At 43.4% G+C, this 15,114-nt stretch overlaps 1 protein-coding gene across 4 annotated transcripts in view; it reads left to right on the forward strand.

Annotated features, from left to right (window-relative positions):
- The window catches only part of SLU7 (spliceosome associated SLU7), a 264,929-nt gene that overhangs the window by 155,413 nt on the left and 94,402 nt on the right, over window positions 1–15,114 (forward strand). For all 4 annotated transcript variants that reach the window (XM_085617820.1, XM_085617821.1, XM_085617819.1 and 1 more), the window contains exon 11: window positions 4,655–4,794. In XM_085617820.1, the coding sequence (XP_085473946.1) occupies window positions 4,655–4,794 (140 nt within the window). The remainder of the gene's footprint in view (window positions 1–4,654; window positions 4,795–15,114) is intronic.

Here is a 15,114-nt window from a genome sequence, read left to right on the forward strand (position 1 = left end):
CCTAAGGTAGGGTCAGAGTACACCTATGGGCAGGGTGCATTGCATGTGAAAGGTAGGAGGGGCCTACGAATTTGCCCTGCGGTTTCCCTCGCGGCCGGACCCATTATGGGGACCGTGCCCGCGGCCTACATGTGACGTTGGCTGTGTGCCGCTCCACTGCACGGCGAACACCCCCTCAAATGCTGCTAGACACACTGCTGCTCCCCATGCTATCACCTGCGGCACAGTGCATGGCTGCCGATCCACCCACTCCAAGGTGACTCACAGTTGGGTTTCCAGAGCTGCTGGTTCTCACCAGCAGAACAAAGAACAGCACACACCCAGCGCCTCCCAGAAGCGTCTTGTAATCCCAGATCATCGCTGCTGCCTGAGAATGCTACACTGGCTCCTCTCTAGCCGTCTCTTTGAGACCAGGGTCCTGATGTTTCTTCCAGGATTTTTGGCACTGTGCTTTGTAGCCAACTTTAGAACTGGTGGCAATTAGCACTAGCCCTGAGCCATGGAGACTAATGGACTCGACGTGCCTGACTCTAAGATGGCTACCAAAACCACACTCCTTCTCCCACCTTGCCATCCTCGCCAGCGCCTACCACCCATCTTTGGTTTCTAGCCTTCTTATCCCCTCCTAATCCTCACTCTTCTCTGGCGGAGCCCTAAACGCATACATGGTCGCTTCCCGGTGGAGCTGCACTGACAGCTATAGGGGAGATTGGCCCTGGCACACCACAATGGCCGTCACCTACTCAGCCGGATCACAGACATTTGTCTTGTTTTCTTCCCCGCTGCTGCCTCCTTCCTGTGGATTACCTGCTGTCCCTGGTCTTTCCTATCCTGACTTTCGTGTTCGCTAATTTACTCCTGTATTGTTTATTTATCCATTATGTAACTACTGTGAAACTTTTGTAACTTGTAACTCGCTGTGTCCTTATGTAAAGCGCTCTGATACCTCCGGGTCTAGTCAGCGATATATACAACACAAGTAAATAAATAAATAAATGCCCTGGTGTGTGTGTGGCATGTCCTGATAGTGAATTCCAGCAAATTTTGTTTTTCACTATTGCAAGGCTACCTGTTCCCATAGGCTAGAATGGGCAGTTTGATTATAACATTTTATAATCCTAACTGACCCAGAAAACCAGGTAGAAAAACAAGTTTAGTATGCCTGAACTCAGAATGTTAAAATACTTCTTTTAGTGTGAGTGATTTTTACATTCTGTGTTTGAAAATACCACGTATTTTCTTGCCTAACCATCCAGTATGCCTCTGCTAGGGTTATGTATTACATGTCTGGTTTGTGAGTGACAGGGGGATGGGGCTAGCTCCAGCAGTCTGAGTCGGGGCTGGGCTCAATAGGACCTGGGTTGAATAGAGAGTAGGGGGAGGAGATTTATTTTCAGCTACCTGGGCCAGGTCTGCTTTCAACAATGCTGTCTCCAACTCCTGCCAGGAAGCTGCACCAGGGAGGACAGAACTGGTTTGGGTTGGGTACAGACACTCTCTGCCTTCAGAGAACAAAGGATTTTGGAGTATAAATATTGGGGCCCAGACCCCAGAACTTTAGATCACTTCTGGGAATCAAGACGAACACTTGCTGGAAGCTCAACGCAACAAGGAAGAAGCGTGTCGCCGCCTCAGCTGTTGCCATCGCATCACCGAAGAAGCGTGTCGCATTGTCGGAGAAGCGTGCTGCATCGCCCGAGAAGCGCGCCGCCGCCGCAGAGGTTGCCGTGGCATCACCATAGGAGCGCGTCACAGGCCCTGTCGCGGCTCAAGAAACCACCGATTTCGCCATACTGGCGTCGGGCGTGCACGCATCGTATCCAAGTTGTCGTATGGCATCAAAGACTCCATCTTGTCGCATCGCACCGGATCGTCGCAGCACATCGAGGTGCCATCTTGTCGCATCATAACCGGAACGCAGTAAGAAACAGACACTTCCCTTCCTCTCCGGTAAGGAACCGATGCATCGCCTCTCCTGTGCTGCAGGAAGGAACAGGTGCGCTGCCTGCCCTGAAGCAAGGAACTGACGCATCGCCTTCCCTGTGACTCTTTTGTTTATATTGCATTACGCATTCAAGGTTTTTTGAGGTTAAAGTGTTGCATTTACCAGCTACATTGAAGTAAGCTATTTCTACCATTTGAAAGTCAAATTTTTTAATACTTTTTTGTGGATTTTGCTTGGTCTTGTGTTAAATCTAGATAAAAAATTACTTATTTTTCTAAACTGGTGTGGTGTCCATCTGTAGTGTTTTCACTGTATTACTGTATGTGTTCACAAATGCTCTACACACTGCCTCTGAGTTAAGCCTGCCTGCTTGTGCCAAGCTACCAAGGGGGTGAGCAGGGGTTATTGTAGGAGTAGCCCCCTTACCCTGACTAGAAGCAAGGGCCCCTACTTGGTCAAACGTACCTACCTCTGCCAACTAGAGACCCCCATTTCTAACAGTGCGGTAGGCTGTGCGCGCACTCGGCAACAATAATAGCAGTCACGATCACAACCACGGTAGATTGTGTGGTAGGCTATGCGTGCACTCGGCAATAATGGCAGCACCAGTCACTAGGAGACACGGAAGTTCAAAGAAAAACTAATTTTTTTTTTCTCTAACGTTACGGCCTGATTTCCTCCCGAAATATATTATGTTAACTAAAACGAAGGAAAATGACAAAAGCTCATGTCTAATAGCCCAAAGGACATAAAAACTCCCAGTTTGACGGTTTCCACAGGGAGACAAGGTATCTTAATAGCGCTATTTCAGCATATAGCGGCGTTCCAGAGGTGAAGGCTGTATATTCTTCCTGCCCTCTACGCTGAACTTTATTGGAAAATCCAGTTCAACAACAGCATGCTCCAGCAGATAAATAATTACGACACATTCCTAGAACACCCCCACAGATGCCATTCTACAGCATCATAGCCTACATCAGATGTGTTCTACATTCCACACAATGGCTGTTTGGATGATGGTGCTGAGGGTCCTGTAAGGTGGCACTAAATATGGTGCAGCCCTTAGGGACCCTCTTTAGCTTCCTTGCCCTAGGTACCAGGGGTACCATTTACTAGAGACTTAAACAGGGGTTGCTAAAGCTATTGCCATTTGGGAGAACAATTGTACAGTTTTAGGGAAAAGGATCAGGGACTCGGGACGTGGATAGCTGGAACCCAGTGCACTTCTTTCAAAAGTGCATCAGCTACTAGGCAAGAAGTGGGGGGTGACCATGTCAAAAAGGGGCACTTTCCTATAGTGTGTATGTGTACAATGGAGATTGCCTGATATCAAGTATTCCTATGCGGTGCTTGAAAAAGGAAAAAAAGAAATAGTTCCGCAAACCGGGACCAGTGTAGAGAGACATTTACTTGCTCCATGCGCTATGAGAGGGCAAAACACAAGAAGAGGGCATGACACCGACATGCCATGATGAATGACATCAAAGTAAATGAGAGCAAAACTGAAGTATACCAATGGTATGAGATGTGCCGGTAAGCCCATGGATAGAACACAACAGGTCTGTTCGAGACTGCAAACACACTGTCGAGCCGAGACCTAAAAATGACGACTAACAGAAAATGTGAATTCAATTGTCTTCGCAGCTGTTAGAGGATTAGAATGCTCGACAAATTAAGAAGGAAGCAGTTACATAAACAGGTGCCAAGCCCACTTCTAGCAAAGAAGCACAGAGACACACTTGAGTTCTATAGATAGAGGGGGAAGTAAGGGACAGGATTATCCTGCCCACTCAGTCAAAAGCCAGATAATACATTTTTACTATGATCAGCTGCTACATGCCTATGAAGGTTCTCACTCCTGCTACTATTGCCTATAGAAAGTCCCCTGCTTAGCGATCAGTTTTTACTATTGCTAGGACCAAACATTTTAGTGTATTTAAAGGAACTATATCTAAGAAAACGAAGACCCGTTTCTCTGGGAGTTAAATATAGTCCTCTTCAAAAGAATGCTAAATATTTGAACCTGTTCGCAATCCCAAACATTAGCATATATCATGGTAGATGGTTTTCATATCCATGTAAAATCAGCTAGCCCAAATATCTGGGTGAAATCTAGGAATATATGAGGAATTACTTAGACAATTGAAAGTGAAATTACTGATCCCCAGTAAATTCCAATTTCTTAAGGTATAACCTGAAATCCACATTGCTTTCTCACCCCTGGAGTCAACGGAACTCACAGTATTGTGCAGTGTCCGTGGTGGTGCCCCTGTGGTAAACTTTGTAAATATTTATATAGCCCTATAGGAGTTCTTCAATATTTTGATTCCTACTTGCCTTTCACCAATTCTTTCTCCCCCAACCTAATCTGCAGGGAGTTCCTTTGCATGGAACAGCTGAGCTGCCTCATGAGGAATTCTGCATAGATTAGCATGTTGCAAAAGGAAGCAGACCTTCCCCACACCACATAGCTCTTGGGTGGTGGTATTATTTGTTTTGTTTGTGCAAATGTGGACAGGTATTGCTAGAATCCTCAGACACTCTTTTTTCAAGACAATGAGGCAGCGGAAAAGATCCTACTCTCTAAAGCAAAATTAGTATAAATGTTCAAAGGTTGTTTTTGCCTCTGGTTTAATTAATTCCAGTGTTGCATTTTATATAAAAAAAGAGCTTTGAAACTCCAAAACATTCAGCTTTTTTTCTTTTCAGTATTTGCCTGGGAAGCCTATGAGAAAGGATCAGAAGTTCACTTACAGGCTGATCCCACCAAGCTGGAGGTATTATATAAATCCTTCAAAGTGAAAAAGGAGGATTTCAAGGAACAGCAGAAGGAGACCATCCTAGATAAGGTAAGAAAGGACTCTCAGCATACCTGTCCTCAGCCCATTGTGAAAAGCCTATTTTGGCTTTCTGAACCATGTGGAGCAAAGGGGCAACTGGGACACCAGAACACAGTCTTTAAGAATTGCTGTTTTGATTCCCATCCTTTCTCATGCTTACAGGGATGAGGATTGGAATTGAGGGGTTGGTGCCCTTTATGTGCGAGTATGCCTGTGTGCTCCTGGCTCTCCTCTGGGCCATTGCTAAATTTGCAACCAATATGGGACATCCTCGTCCATCATTGTGCTTCTTAATATCGTGTACATCTCAGTCACTTTCACATGCAATACACACAGCTTTTGGCTTCTTGTATTCTTACCAGTGCTCACTTAAGAGGTTATCCTCTACCCTAGGATGTAATCACTCTGATCTTCTACAGCAGTATAGAACAAGGCCTTTGGTTTATTGAGGGTTACAGTACTCCACCTAATTTTTGCCCACTCTCGACTCCCATATTATTTGATGTAATGATACCTGTCATCGACGATATATTTTAATTCAGCATTTATCTAGAGAGAATGTTATGAGGGAATGAAGGACAATATTTGGTCACAAGCATATGTTGTTAAGCGTTTACTTGGAGTAGTTTGTTTGTGCTTATAAAGCAACACATATCCACCCCTGTACAAAGGCACATCCAGAGTGGTTGGACAGCCGAACATTATACATAAAACTGATGAAAATAAAAGTACTTTGCAGCATCTGTCTATTGTTCATTCACATGATTTGCATACTTCTGACATCTTGTTTTCCATTTGGAAACTACATGTTTTCCCCAAAATGTTCTATTTGCCGTCAAACATGACTAGAATAATGCATCCATACATCATCTTGGAGGCCACAATACAATAGCGTACCTTCTTTTTAATTTTTAACATACTGTGCCTAGAAGCAAAATCAAGCTTCTCTGTGGAGAGCCACAAAGACTTTGAGGTATAAATTAGGCTTTGGTGCAGATTTCTGCAGAGAGAGTGGTAAAAACGTTGTGCCTGGTTTTCACTTTGGCCGACCGGTTACTTCGTCACAAACATGACTTGTATACCGTCCGTCTTATTACACATGCATTATTGACGAATTTACTTGTTAAAAGGCAGACTGGATATCCGTTTATTAGTGTAACCTATCTGCCAATTTCTAATTTAAGCTCTTTGTTTCTGTTAAACGTATCCTCACATGTAAATCACTACATTAAGGGGTTGTGGGTACGTCTTGCCACTTCATGCACAGCCTGTAAACTTGCAATAAACACATGCTGCAAATTGAAAATGTTACTTACATTTTATAGTCTGCGTGCAGCCCTTTAATTTGTAAATGAATATCCCTTCTGTAGGAAACAGGGGTTTTATTGCAGTAGACACCGACCACTCTTAAACTGGTATTGTATACAACTTTCACTGAATTGCACTGGTTTCCTCCCAACCAGGCATCTGCCGCCTTTGATATGAGACCCCAGGCTTCCCCAGAGTGGGGAAATGCCACCCTCTGCCCTGGTCCCATCTGGCAGCAGGACAGGCAGGAAAATTAGCTATGCAAGAGGAGTGTTACACTGCCAGGCTGGACACACCTCTAGGTTGACCAGTTTGAAGTGAACACAATATTAGGAATTCCACCATCTTGTGTGTGGTGGAATTAAGAATTCTGGGACTGGGAGATGCCCACTCCCCAAAGGAAGTGGTCATCTATGGGATGTAGTGAACCCAGGGGTAAGTAGCACATTGGCTACAACCCCTCACACCCCTTAACGCCCCATAATTGAGTATTTAGGGGACCCCCTGATAACAAGACTTCGAGTTTTGACAGACAAAAAGTGGACAAAGAAGTAGACTGCTGACCCAAGACTAGAGGAGCATGACTGACTTGGCACCAACTCTGCCAGCCTGCCTGCTGCACCAACCCTCGTGAAGCAACTGACTCGTCCTGCCACTCTGCAGACTCCAAGAAACCTGGAGGGCTGCCAGTGCTTTGCCAATCGCCAAAGAAACTCATTTGTAGTAGAGGAGCTACTCCCCTGTAACCACAGCCACCAAAGAAGCAACGCCCAGTACACCGACCTGTCAGCTACGGGGACTACTGACGCAGCAGCCACTAAGGACGAGGTAGTAGTGCTCCTACAGGTCAAATCCGTTCTCCATCAAAGTGTGGAGAAGCCAGGTCCGACTGGAGCTGCATAGTACCAATACCTGAGGTACTGGAACCCTTGCAGCAACTAAGGCTTGTTGTGTCCAGTCGGGACACCAATGCCAAGGAAGACCCACTAACACATCGAGGGACGTCAGGGACCGTGAGACCCACATCAAGTGTGGCCCAGCTGTCCTGTTTGCCCCTCTGCAGCAGAGACAAAGAGTGAGTCTGCGACCACCGTCACCCAATGCCTCAAAGTACCTATGCATCCGCGCCCCAGAGCCCGAGTCCAAGGGAGGTGATGGTGCCAACGGGGTCCCTAGATCCAAAAGAGCTGAGCCCATCCTTGGGTCTGGCCAGATTGGACTTCCAGTTGCCGCCTGCAGCGTCTTTCTGCAGGCCTCCTCCAACCAAGAAAGACTACAGCACCAAACCGGATGCCAAAAGACACCACTGCACCCAAGCCCCACAGCCCAAGGAAAAGTGAATCAAAGGTGTCCCCACATGCCCAAGCGTCTCCAGGGTCGAGCCCCCCCTGTGGGTTCCCCCTGACTGGTCCCCCAGTCCCAGCTTGCAGCCTCTTCCCAACCGGACCATTCCCCAATGAAGTGAATGGGACACCCGACGCCGTGACACACCTCTGCACCCGAATGCTCCGGAGCCCCTTGAGGTGACCTAATGGTGTAGCCTTGGACCTTGCCCATACTCACCTTAAGTCTTGGAGAACAGTCCAGTAAGTCGCTGTTAAGTGCCTGAATGCAGTACATGTTTTCCCCCCCACAGGATAACATTACCGCTCCCAAACACTGTAAGAATTCATTTCTCACAAAGTATGCACCTGATTTTGATGGTCTTGGTTTCTAAATTTATGTAAAAGTATGTGTTATTTTTATAAATGTGTTGGAATTATTTGAATCTGTCTCATTTACTGCCTTGGTGTGTGCAATAAATGTTTAGCACTACCCTCTGATATGCCTAACTTGTTCGCCCACTCTACTGCAAGAGAGCATCTGGGGTGTCATACGTGCCTCTGTAATTCCTTTGGGGTTTGCCTGGACTCTTTACACAGTGTATTTCTTTTTGGCCCACTATATAAAGAGCCAACATCCTACATTAGTGATACAGTTGTGAGATATAAGACTTTGCATTTACTGTACCACTGTCAGTATTGTGATTCCACTAAAGAATCCACAATTGACAAAAATATTTCTCAAATGGTTTGATTTTATTCTGCATTTCTAACCTGGTCTCTTAGGGACTTGGTTAAATCCCCCAGTCATCTTTTTCAGGTCTTGCCTAGCGTCTCAGCGCATGCGTTGCTCGCTCTGCGAGATCTATTGTCGTTGGGCTGCTTGTGGAAGTGAGGTGGAAGCTCCGCCTCTGCTTTTCATTGGCGCGCATCACACTTTGTTAAATGCGCGCCTTTGATTTGCAGTGAGGCTTTTTGCTCCCCACCCTGTCTCCTTTCCAGCTCGCCCACCTGGACTGGAGATTCTGCACGCGCACGGCACCAGTCAGTGTAGGCACGAGCAGTGGCTATCTGTTGGCTTTCAGTACCCGGACTTGATATTGTGCTCGCGCACGGCACCAGTCATTGCAGGTACGAGCAGTGGCTCTGTCGCCTCTCAGTACCCACACTGCATTTCACACACTTAACCATAGCGTCTCGGTGGCACAAATCTTTTTTTTTTTTTTCAAATTATTAAAAAAAAAAAAAAAAAGCCTTTGTTGTGTGTCAGGCTGCGCAGCTCAAAACACAATCACACCTTTTCACTTTATCCGAGTCCTCACTACCGATTCAATCGTAATATCGGAACGAAGGGAGAAGCTGGCCTACTGCTTATTAAATTTCAGCCAATCAGATTGGCGCAGCACAAAACTTAATCAGCATTCCAGTGCACCTCACTGCTTGGTGTTTAAGACACTGATGTAGTGGGCTGGCATAATATTTACAAAATGCGTGGCTCGCCACAATGGCCTCTCGGGTGCCTCTCCTCGCTTCAGCCCTCTCCCCTCGCTCCCCCCTTCCTCTCCCCTCCCCTTCCCTCCAGCACTCGTGTAAAACAAGGAAGAGAGCAACAGCGTTCCGAAATCGGACACTGCCAGCCTGCGAAGACACTGACAAGTAAGGCTGCTTTTTAATACTCAATGCTTTTTTTTCGCTAGCACACTGGTTGGTAATGCACAGTAGCCGCTCGGGTGCCTCTCTTCGATTCATGCTCTGGTCTGTGCCTTACAGACAGTGCATACACTTGTGCATTAATTGCTAAGCGGCATATCCGAAAAATAGTATTTATGTATGGACGACATGTTTTCAAAAGGGACATTTTTACATTACACGTGTTTAAGATGTTTCATGTACACCACGTTTTGTAAACACTCTTTAGAAAGTTGTTATGGTTCAAGGGGACACATGGTTAAAACGTGCAGCGCATTCTTAACAATTAGAAAGGGCAGAGCTGTCCCAGGAAAACCTATACATTTAATCCATATATTCCATTTAGAGGCATGGTGCAAGAAGCCCCCAATATTCAGGGAGCCCCCATTCCTTTGAAGGCCTATGAATATCTGAGATATAGGATGCTGTGGGGACCCTCATATTAGGCAGGAAAGACCCATGGTTTTATGTTGTGCCACTGGTCTCATTATTGGGAAAACGAGAGAGCAATGTTCTCCTCTTTTATACATATGTGTTTGTGTGAACACACATTCGGATCTGCTTATATATTAAATGTATTCAGATTTTTTCTGCAGTCTGTTCTGCCTTTGGCGTATTGACATTCCGATTCTCTTTAATATTTAAGGACACTTCGACCCTCTTATGTTTTTTTTTGTTTTGTTTTAGTGTGTTGTCTCTATGGCCAAGTTCGTAATCACATATCTTTAGTTTACCAAATACGTACTCCCATTGTTCTTTAATCTTTGTGTGCATTTTGTGCCATAGTGACATAGTTAGGTCTCGCATTACTGAAAATTAGAGCTATTGATGTTGCATTATTTTTTTGAAACGCCAGAAGCTCAAACTTTTACTAATGCAAGACCTATTGCATTGCAAAGGCTTGTTTATAAATGTAAAAAGTATCTTGGATAGTTAGGCCCTTTTAAAAGTATAGTTCGGTAGATATTTTCTAATTTACTAAAAAGGTCCCAACTGTTCTAAAACATCATGTCTGAGGCATAGGGTAGTACCCAGTCATTTAACCTGGCTCCCTACAAGAGACTTAAGTTGGTGCAACTTAAGAAACTCTGTCAAGCATTGGGGCCTAAACCTACAAAGGCTCATTTTCAGAACCTGCCTGCTAAGTATTATAGGACCATGGCTGAGGGTGGAAATAGAAATGACCCTGAGGATGCAGAGATCAGTGATGATGAGCCTGTAGATCCACCCACTGACAGCAACTCTCCTGGAAGTACTGCTAGCAGTATCCCAGATGAAGCTCAGAATGAGCATCCTGAAATTCAGAAACTAGCCCGGAGACGGGCCTTAGAAGCCAAACTCTGATCAATAGAAAAAGAAAGAATTGAGATGGACCTAGGAACCATCTGTGGTGGCAGCAACAACTTAAGTAGGGAGAAAGAAGTTGCTTTTGACTCCAAAATCAGGGACTTCCCCAAATAAACATAAGGCGATGATATCACCAAATGGTTTACAGCCTTTGAGAGGGCCTGTAGGATGAGGAAACTCTACCAGAAGTATTGGGGCTCTCTACTCTGGGAGCAGTTTTCTGGAGAGTGTAGGGATAGACTCTTGACACTTGATAAGACAGATGAGTCCTGTGACCTCATGAAGGGAACCCTGATTTAGGGCTTTGGACTCGCCACTGAGGAATATAGAGTTAAGTTAAAGGAGACTCAGAAAACCTCGAGTTAGTCCTGGGGTGATTTTGTAGACTTTTCAGAGAAACACTAGGTGGTTGGTTGAAGGGAAGTCAGGTGCACGATTTTGATGGGCTTTATAATTTGCTTATGAAGGAACATCTGTTAAGTAACTGTACTTCTAAAAAGTTGCATCCATACCTAGTGGACCTGGGTTTAGTCTCGCCCCATTCACTTCAATGAGGAGAGGTCTGGTTGGAAAGAGGCTGCAAGCTGGGACTGGGGGTCAGTCTGGGGGAACTCGGGGGGGGGGGGGGGGGGGGCTCGAACCTTGAGATGCTGGGGCATGCGTGGCACCTTTTGTCCACTTCTCCTCAGGATGTGGGGCTCAGATATAGTGATGTCTTTTGGCATTTGGTTCGGTGCTGGAGTCTCTCGCGGTTGGAGCAGGCCTGCAGAAAGATACTGCAGGCGGCGACTGACAGTCTAGTCTGCCCAGACCCAAGGATGGGGTCAACTGTTGTGGGTTTGAGAACCCCATTGCCACCGTCACCTCCCTTTGACTCAGACTCTGGTGCGCAGGTGCATAGGTACTTTTCGGCATCTGGTGGCAATGGTCGCAGACTCAATCTAACAAATAAGACTCCCTCACGACCTATTTATAATTTCTTATATTTAACCCCAAACATTTCTTTTACGACATATACAGCAACATGGGCTTTATGACAAACAAAACCAATTAACCACTTTAGTTTCTTTCTTTACTTTTATTTATTTTATTTTTTGAATTATCTATTTTTTATAAATATATAAGTCAGACTTCATTTATGGCATTATCACAGTTGTGCATTTCACATAAATTACATCAATTTCCTAATACAAAATTATTAATCCAAATCAAACCCAGGTAGAGAACACTAAACAGTCACACTACTCATTCATACATCCACATACCATACACATCCCATAAATAAAATCTCAATAGCTATCCCAGTTGGCGCGTTGTAGGTTGATTACAGTCTTTATAACCCTAAAAGGGAACTACTAGAATATTAGTAGGATGAAAAAGACTTGGTCGACGCGTTTCGGTGGCATAAGAAAGCGTAGAAACCACCTTCATCAGGACCCGCTACTTCTCATATCACAGGTTCTCAAACCCTGGGATTTTCCTAAAAAAGATTTTTATAAGATGGAGTTAGTTACTAGCCCAGAAACTATCTAAAATATTAAAAAGACACTGATTGGACCAAATGACCCACATTCATAACATATCAAATAATGCAGTACACAAATATCGTGTTTGTCTATTCCAATGGTACAGTTATACAAAACCCAAACACATGTGATAAAACGCTTCGTGATACCTTGCCTCCTCTTATAAGAAAAAATAGAATAGAAGTAATCTAATAGATCTAAGGAAGAGTTTTGTCAATATGAAGCTATATTGCTCGAGGGAGAAAATTTCTGAAGTTTAACTTTAGAATTATCGTCCAGTCCTTCCAAATTTTTTTTATAAATAGATACTTACTATATGAGGATCTTATAACTGGGATGCGATACTTTCTGATGTAACAACCGAAGATAACCACAAATATCCTCTGTGTAACGATACTCTAACAAAGTCAAAACGAAGAAAGAGAAAAACATCAGGATAATTACAAATATGGGCTAGCTCTCATTTTAATATACTCTACTCTAATCTTTATAAGCCTTTCTTGTATTTAAACACAGTTTTCACGTACCAGCTAACTGCACCTTTTATTTCTTCTTGTTATTCGAAAGAGACCAGATCCATACGTTATTTATTTAGAAATTCTCCGTATACCTGTATAGGATCATTTTTGTTTTCAGTATTTGCCTCACATATTATATTATGAGCGACATCCCTAAACGTCCTCTCTATTTAAAATGGCTTCTAAAGATTAGAGTAGAGTATATTAAAATGAGAGCTAGCCCATATTTGTAATTATTCTAGTAGTTCCCTTTTAGGGTTATAAAGACTGTAATCAACCTACAAAGCGCCAGCTTGGATAGCTATTGAGATTTTATTTATGGGATGTGTATGGTATGTGGATGTATGAATGAGTTGTGTGGCTGTTTAGTGTTCTCTACCTGGGTTTGATTTGGATGAATAATTTTGTATTAGGAAATTGATGTAATTCATGTGAAATGCACAACTGTGATAATGCCATAAATAAAGTCTGACTTATATATTTATAACAAATAGATAATTCAAAAAATAAAATAAATAAAAGTAAAGAAAGAAACTAAAGTGGTTAATTGGTTTTGTTTGTCATAAAGCCCATGTTGCTGTATATGTCGTAAAAAAAAATTTTTTGTTAAATATAAGAAATTATATATAGAGTCTTATTTGTTAGATTGTTTATCTCTTTCCTCTCTTCTCCCTGACTTTTTGGAAAAGCAATTTTTTTAGAGGGGGTCCCGATATTTTTTGCATTGCAATCACGGTTTTTGAACTGTGGGATTATTATACCCAATTTGGGCATTGTTTTTATATTTACAGACACTCGTGATTGGACCATTATACACATGAATTGGGATATTGGATATTGTATAAATCACTTAATGATACCTGCACGATTCTTTGGTGCTATTTTGGTGCTTGGGGATTAGTCCTTTTTGGGTTATTCTTTTTTCTTTCCCTTCCTTTTTAAATCTTGTATCAATGGAGGGTATAAAATCTTTTGGGTTTTCAGACGATGATTTCACTGCACTGATAGGTAGGGTTCTTACAGGTGATAATGTTTCATCTATACAGTCTAGTGATAATGGAGAATGGAATAATTTACTTAACCTAAGAAACAAAATTCAAGCGTATGGAATCACACGCTCATTACATGCTTTAATATTTACGATCAGGAGTGTTTCCATCTGGTCTTAGGGTACGCAATGTCCCTGCACTATTTGTAGAAGTCCATAAGTTCCTGGAGCGGTGGTCGCTTATAGCCAACCGCTACTCCAGGGACTGGATGATTCTTATAATAGAGACCACTAGGGAAATGATGGAGGTTTTGAGCAAGGAAATTACATAGTTGGAGGAGAAATTGAACACCTCCACGGCATTGGAGGAAGCTAAAGCCAGGTTAGAGAGAATAAACACCGATATGAAGGACTTTGAGGTATACCTCAATAATAAAAAAACTGATAAGTTAAGGAAAGATATCAGGTGGTATACACAGGAGAAGGCGTACCCATACCTCCGACCTACCTATTATCAGGATTTTAGTTACAATCAAGACTATCAAGGTAGGAATAATAATTATCAGAAGAAAACTCTGAATTTTTCTGAGACGTTCGCCTCAGATTCTGACAATGAGGCTATACAAGATTTGGATGAAGTCCAATATGACACTCGCCCGCGTAGGGGTAGATATATGGGAGCACAACCATATCGTGGTCAGACACCTTTTTTATCAAGGGGTCAATATCGAAGCAGGAACAGGAGATGGGCACCAGACAGAGGGGACCCACAACCAATGGCCCCTCAACATCAACAGCCTTATCTAAAAACCCGGAATCAACAGTATTGGTGCTAGAAGCCACTGGGGGTGGATGTCAGAAAAAAGATGATGTATTACCTATTTTCAATTTATCATCTGTAAATTTGGATTCGGAGGAGTGCTCCGTTTTGAGTCGAGGTTTGTCTTTTGTCGCTAGTACACGGCCCAATCTGTTCAAATTACATGAGGATTTGTTCACCTTCTTCAGGAAGGTGAGATTGAAGAAATATTTTCTGGACCGACCTTTAGAAACCAATGATGAGAATCAGTCGAGGTGCAAGCCTCCATCTCAATTCACCCCGACTTTAGATATGGTTGGCCCAGAAGTTAACATCTTTGAACAGAATGTCTTAAAGGAAATCACCAGAATAACTAAACAACTACCCTGGGTAAGGAGTAACTTATCCCCCACAGAAATTGTGGCTCTTCAGAAGATTAAAACTAATAAAAACCTGATTGTAAAACCATGTGATAAGGGTGGTGGGATAGTTGTTATGGATAAGGGTGACTATGATGAGAAAATCTTGAACATGATAGCTGTTCCCCAACACTATAAAAAATCCCACCCTAGAGAGCTATCCAAATTAAATAAAACAATACAGCAAGTGACTACTAGAACATTAGAGTGTGGCGATATCTGCCAACAAGAGTATAACTTTTTGAATAAAACCTGTCCTAAAACTGCTGCCCTTTATGGTCTTCCAAAAACCCATAAGGATGTTCTCGACCCACCTATGCGTCCTATTATATCAACCATAGGTTCTAGTACTGAACCACTCTCTAAATATGTGGACTCATTTTTATGTCCCCTTACACAGACATATGCCTCCT

The sequence above is a fragment of the Triturus cristatus genome, chromosome 7 (assembly GCF_964204655.1).
Source record: "Triturus cristatus chromosome 7, aTriCri1.1, whole genome shotgun sequence".
Classification (NCBI taxonomy): Eukaryota; Metazoa; Chordata; class Amphibia; order Caudata; family Salamandridae; genus Triturus; species Triturus cristatus.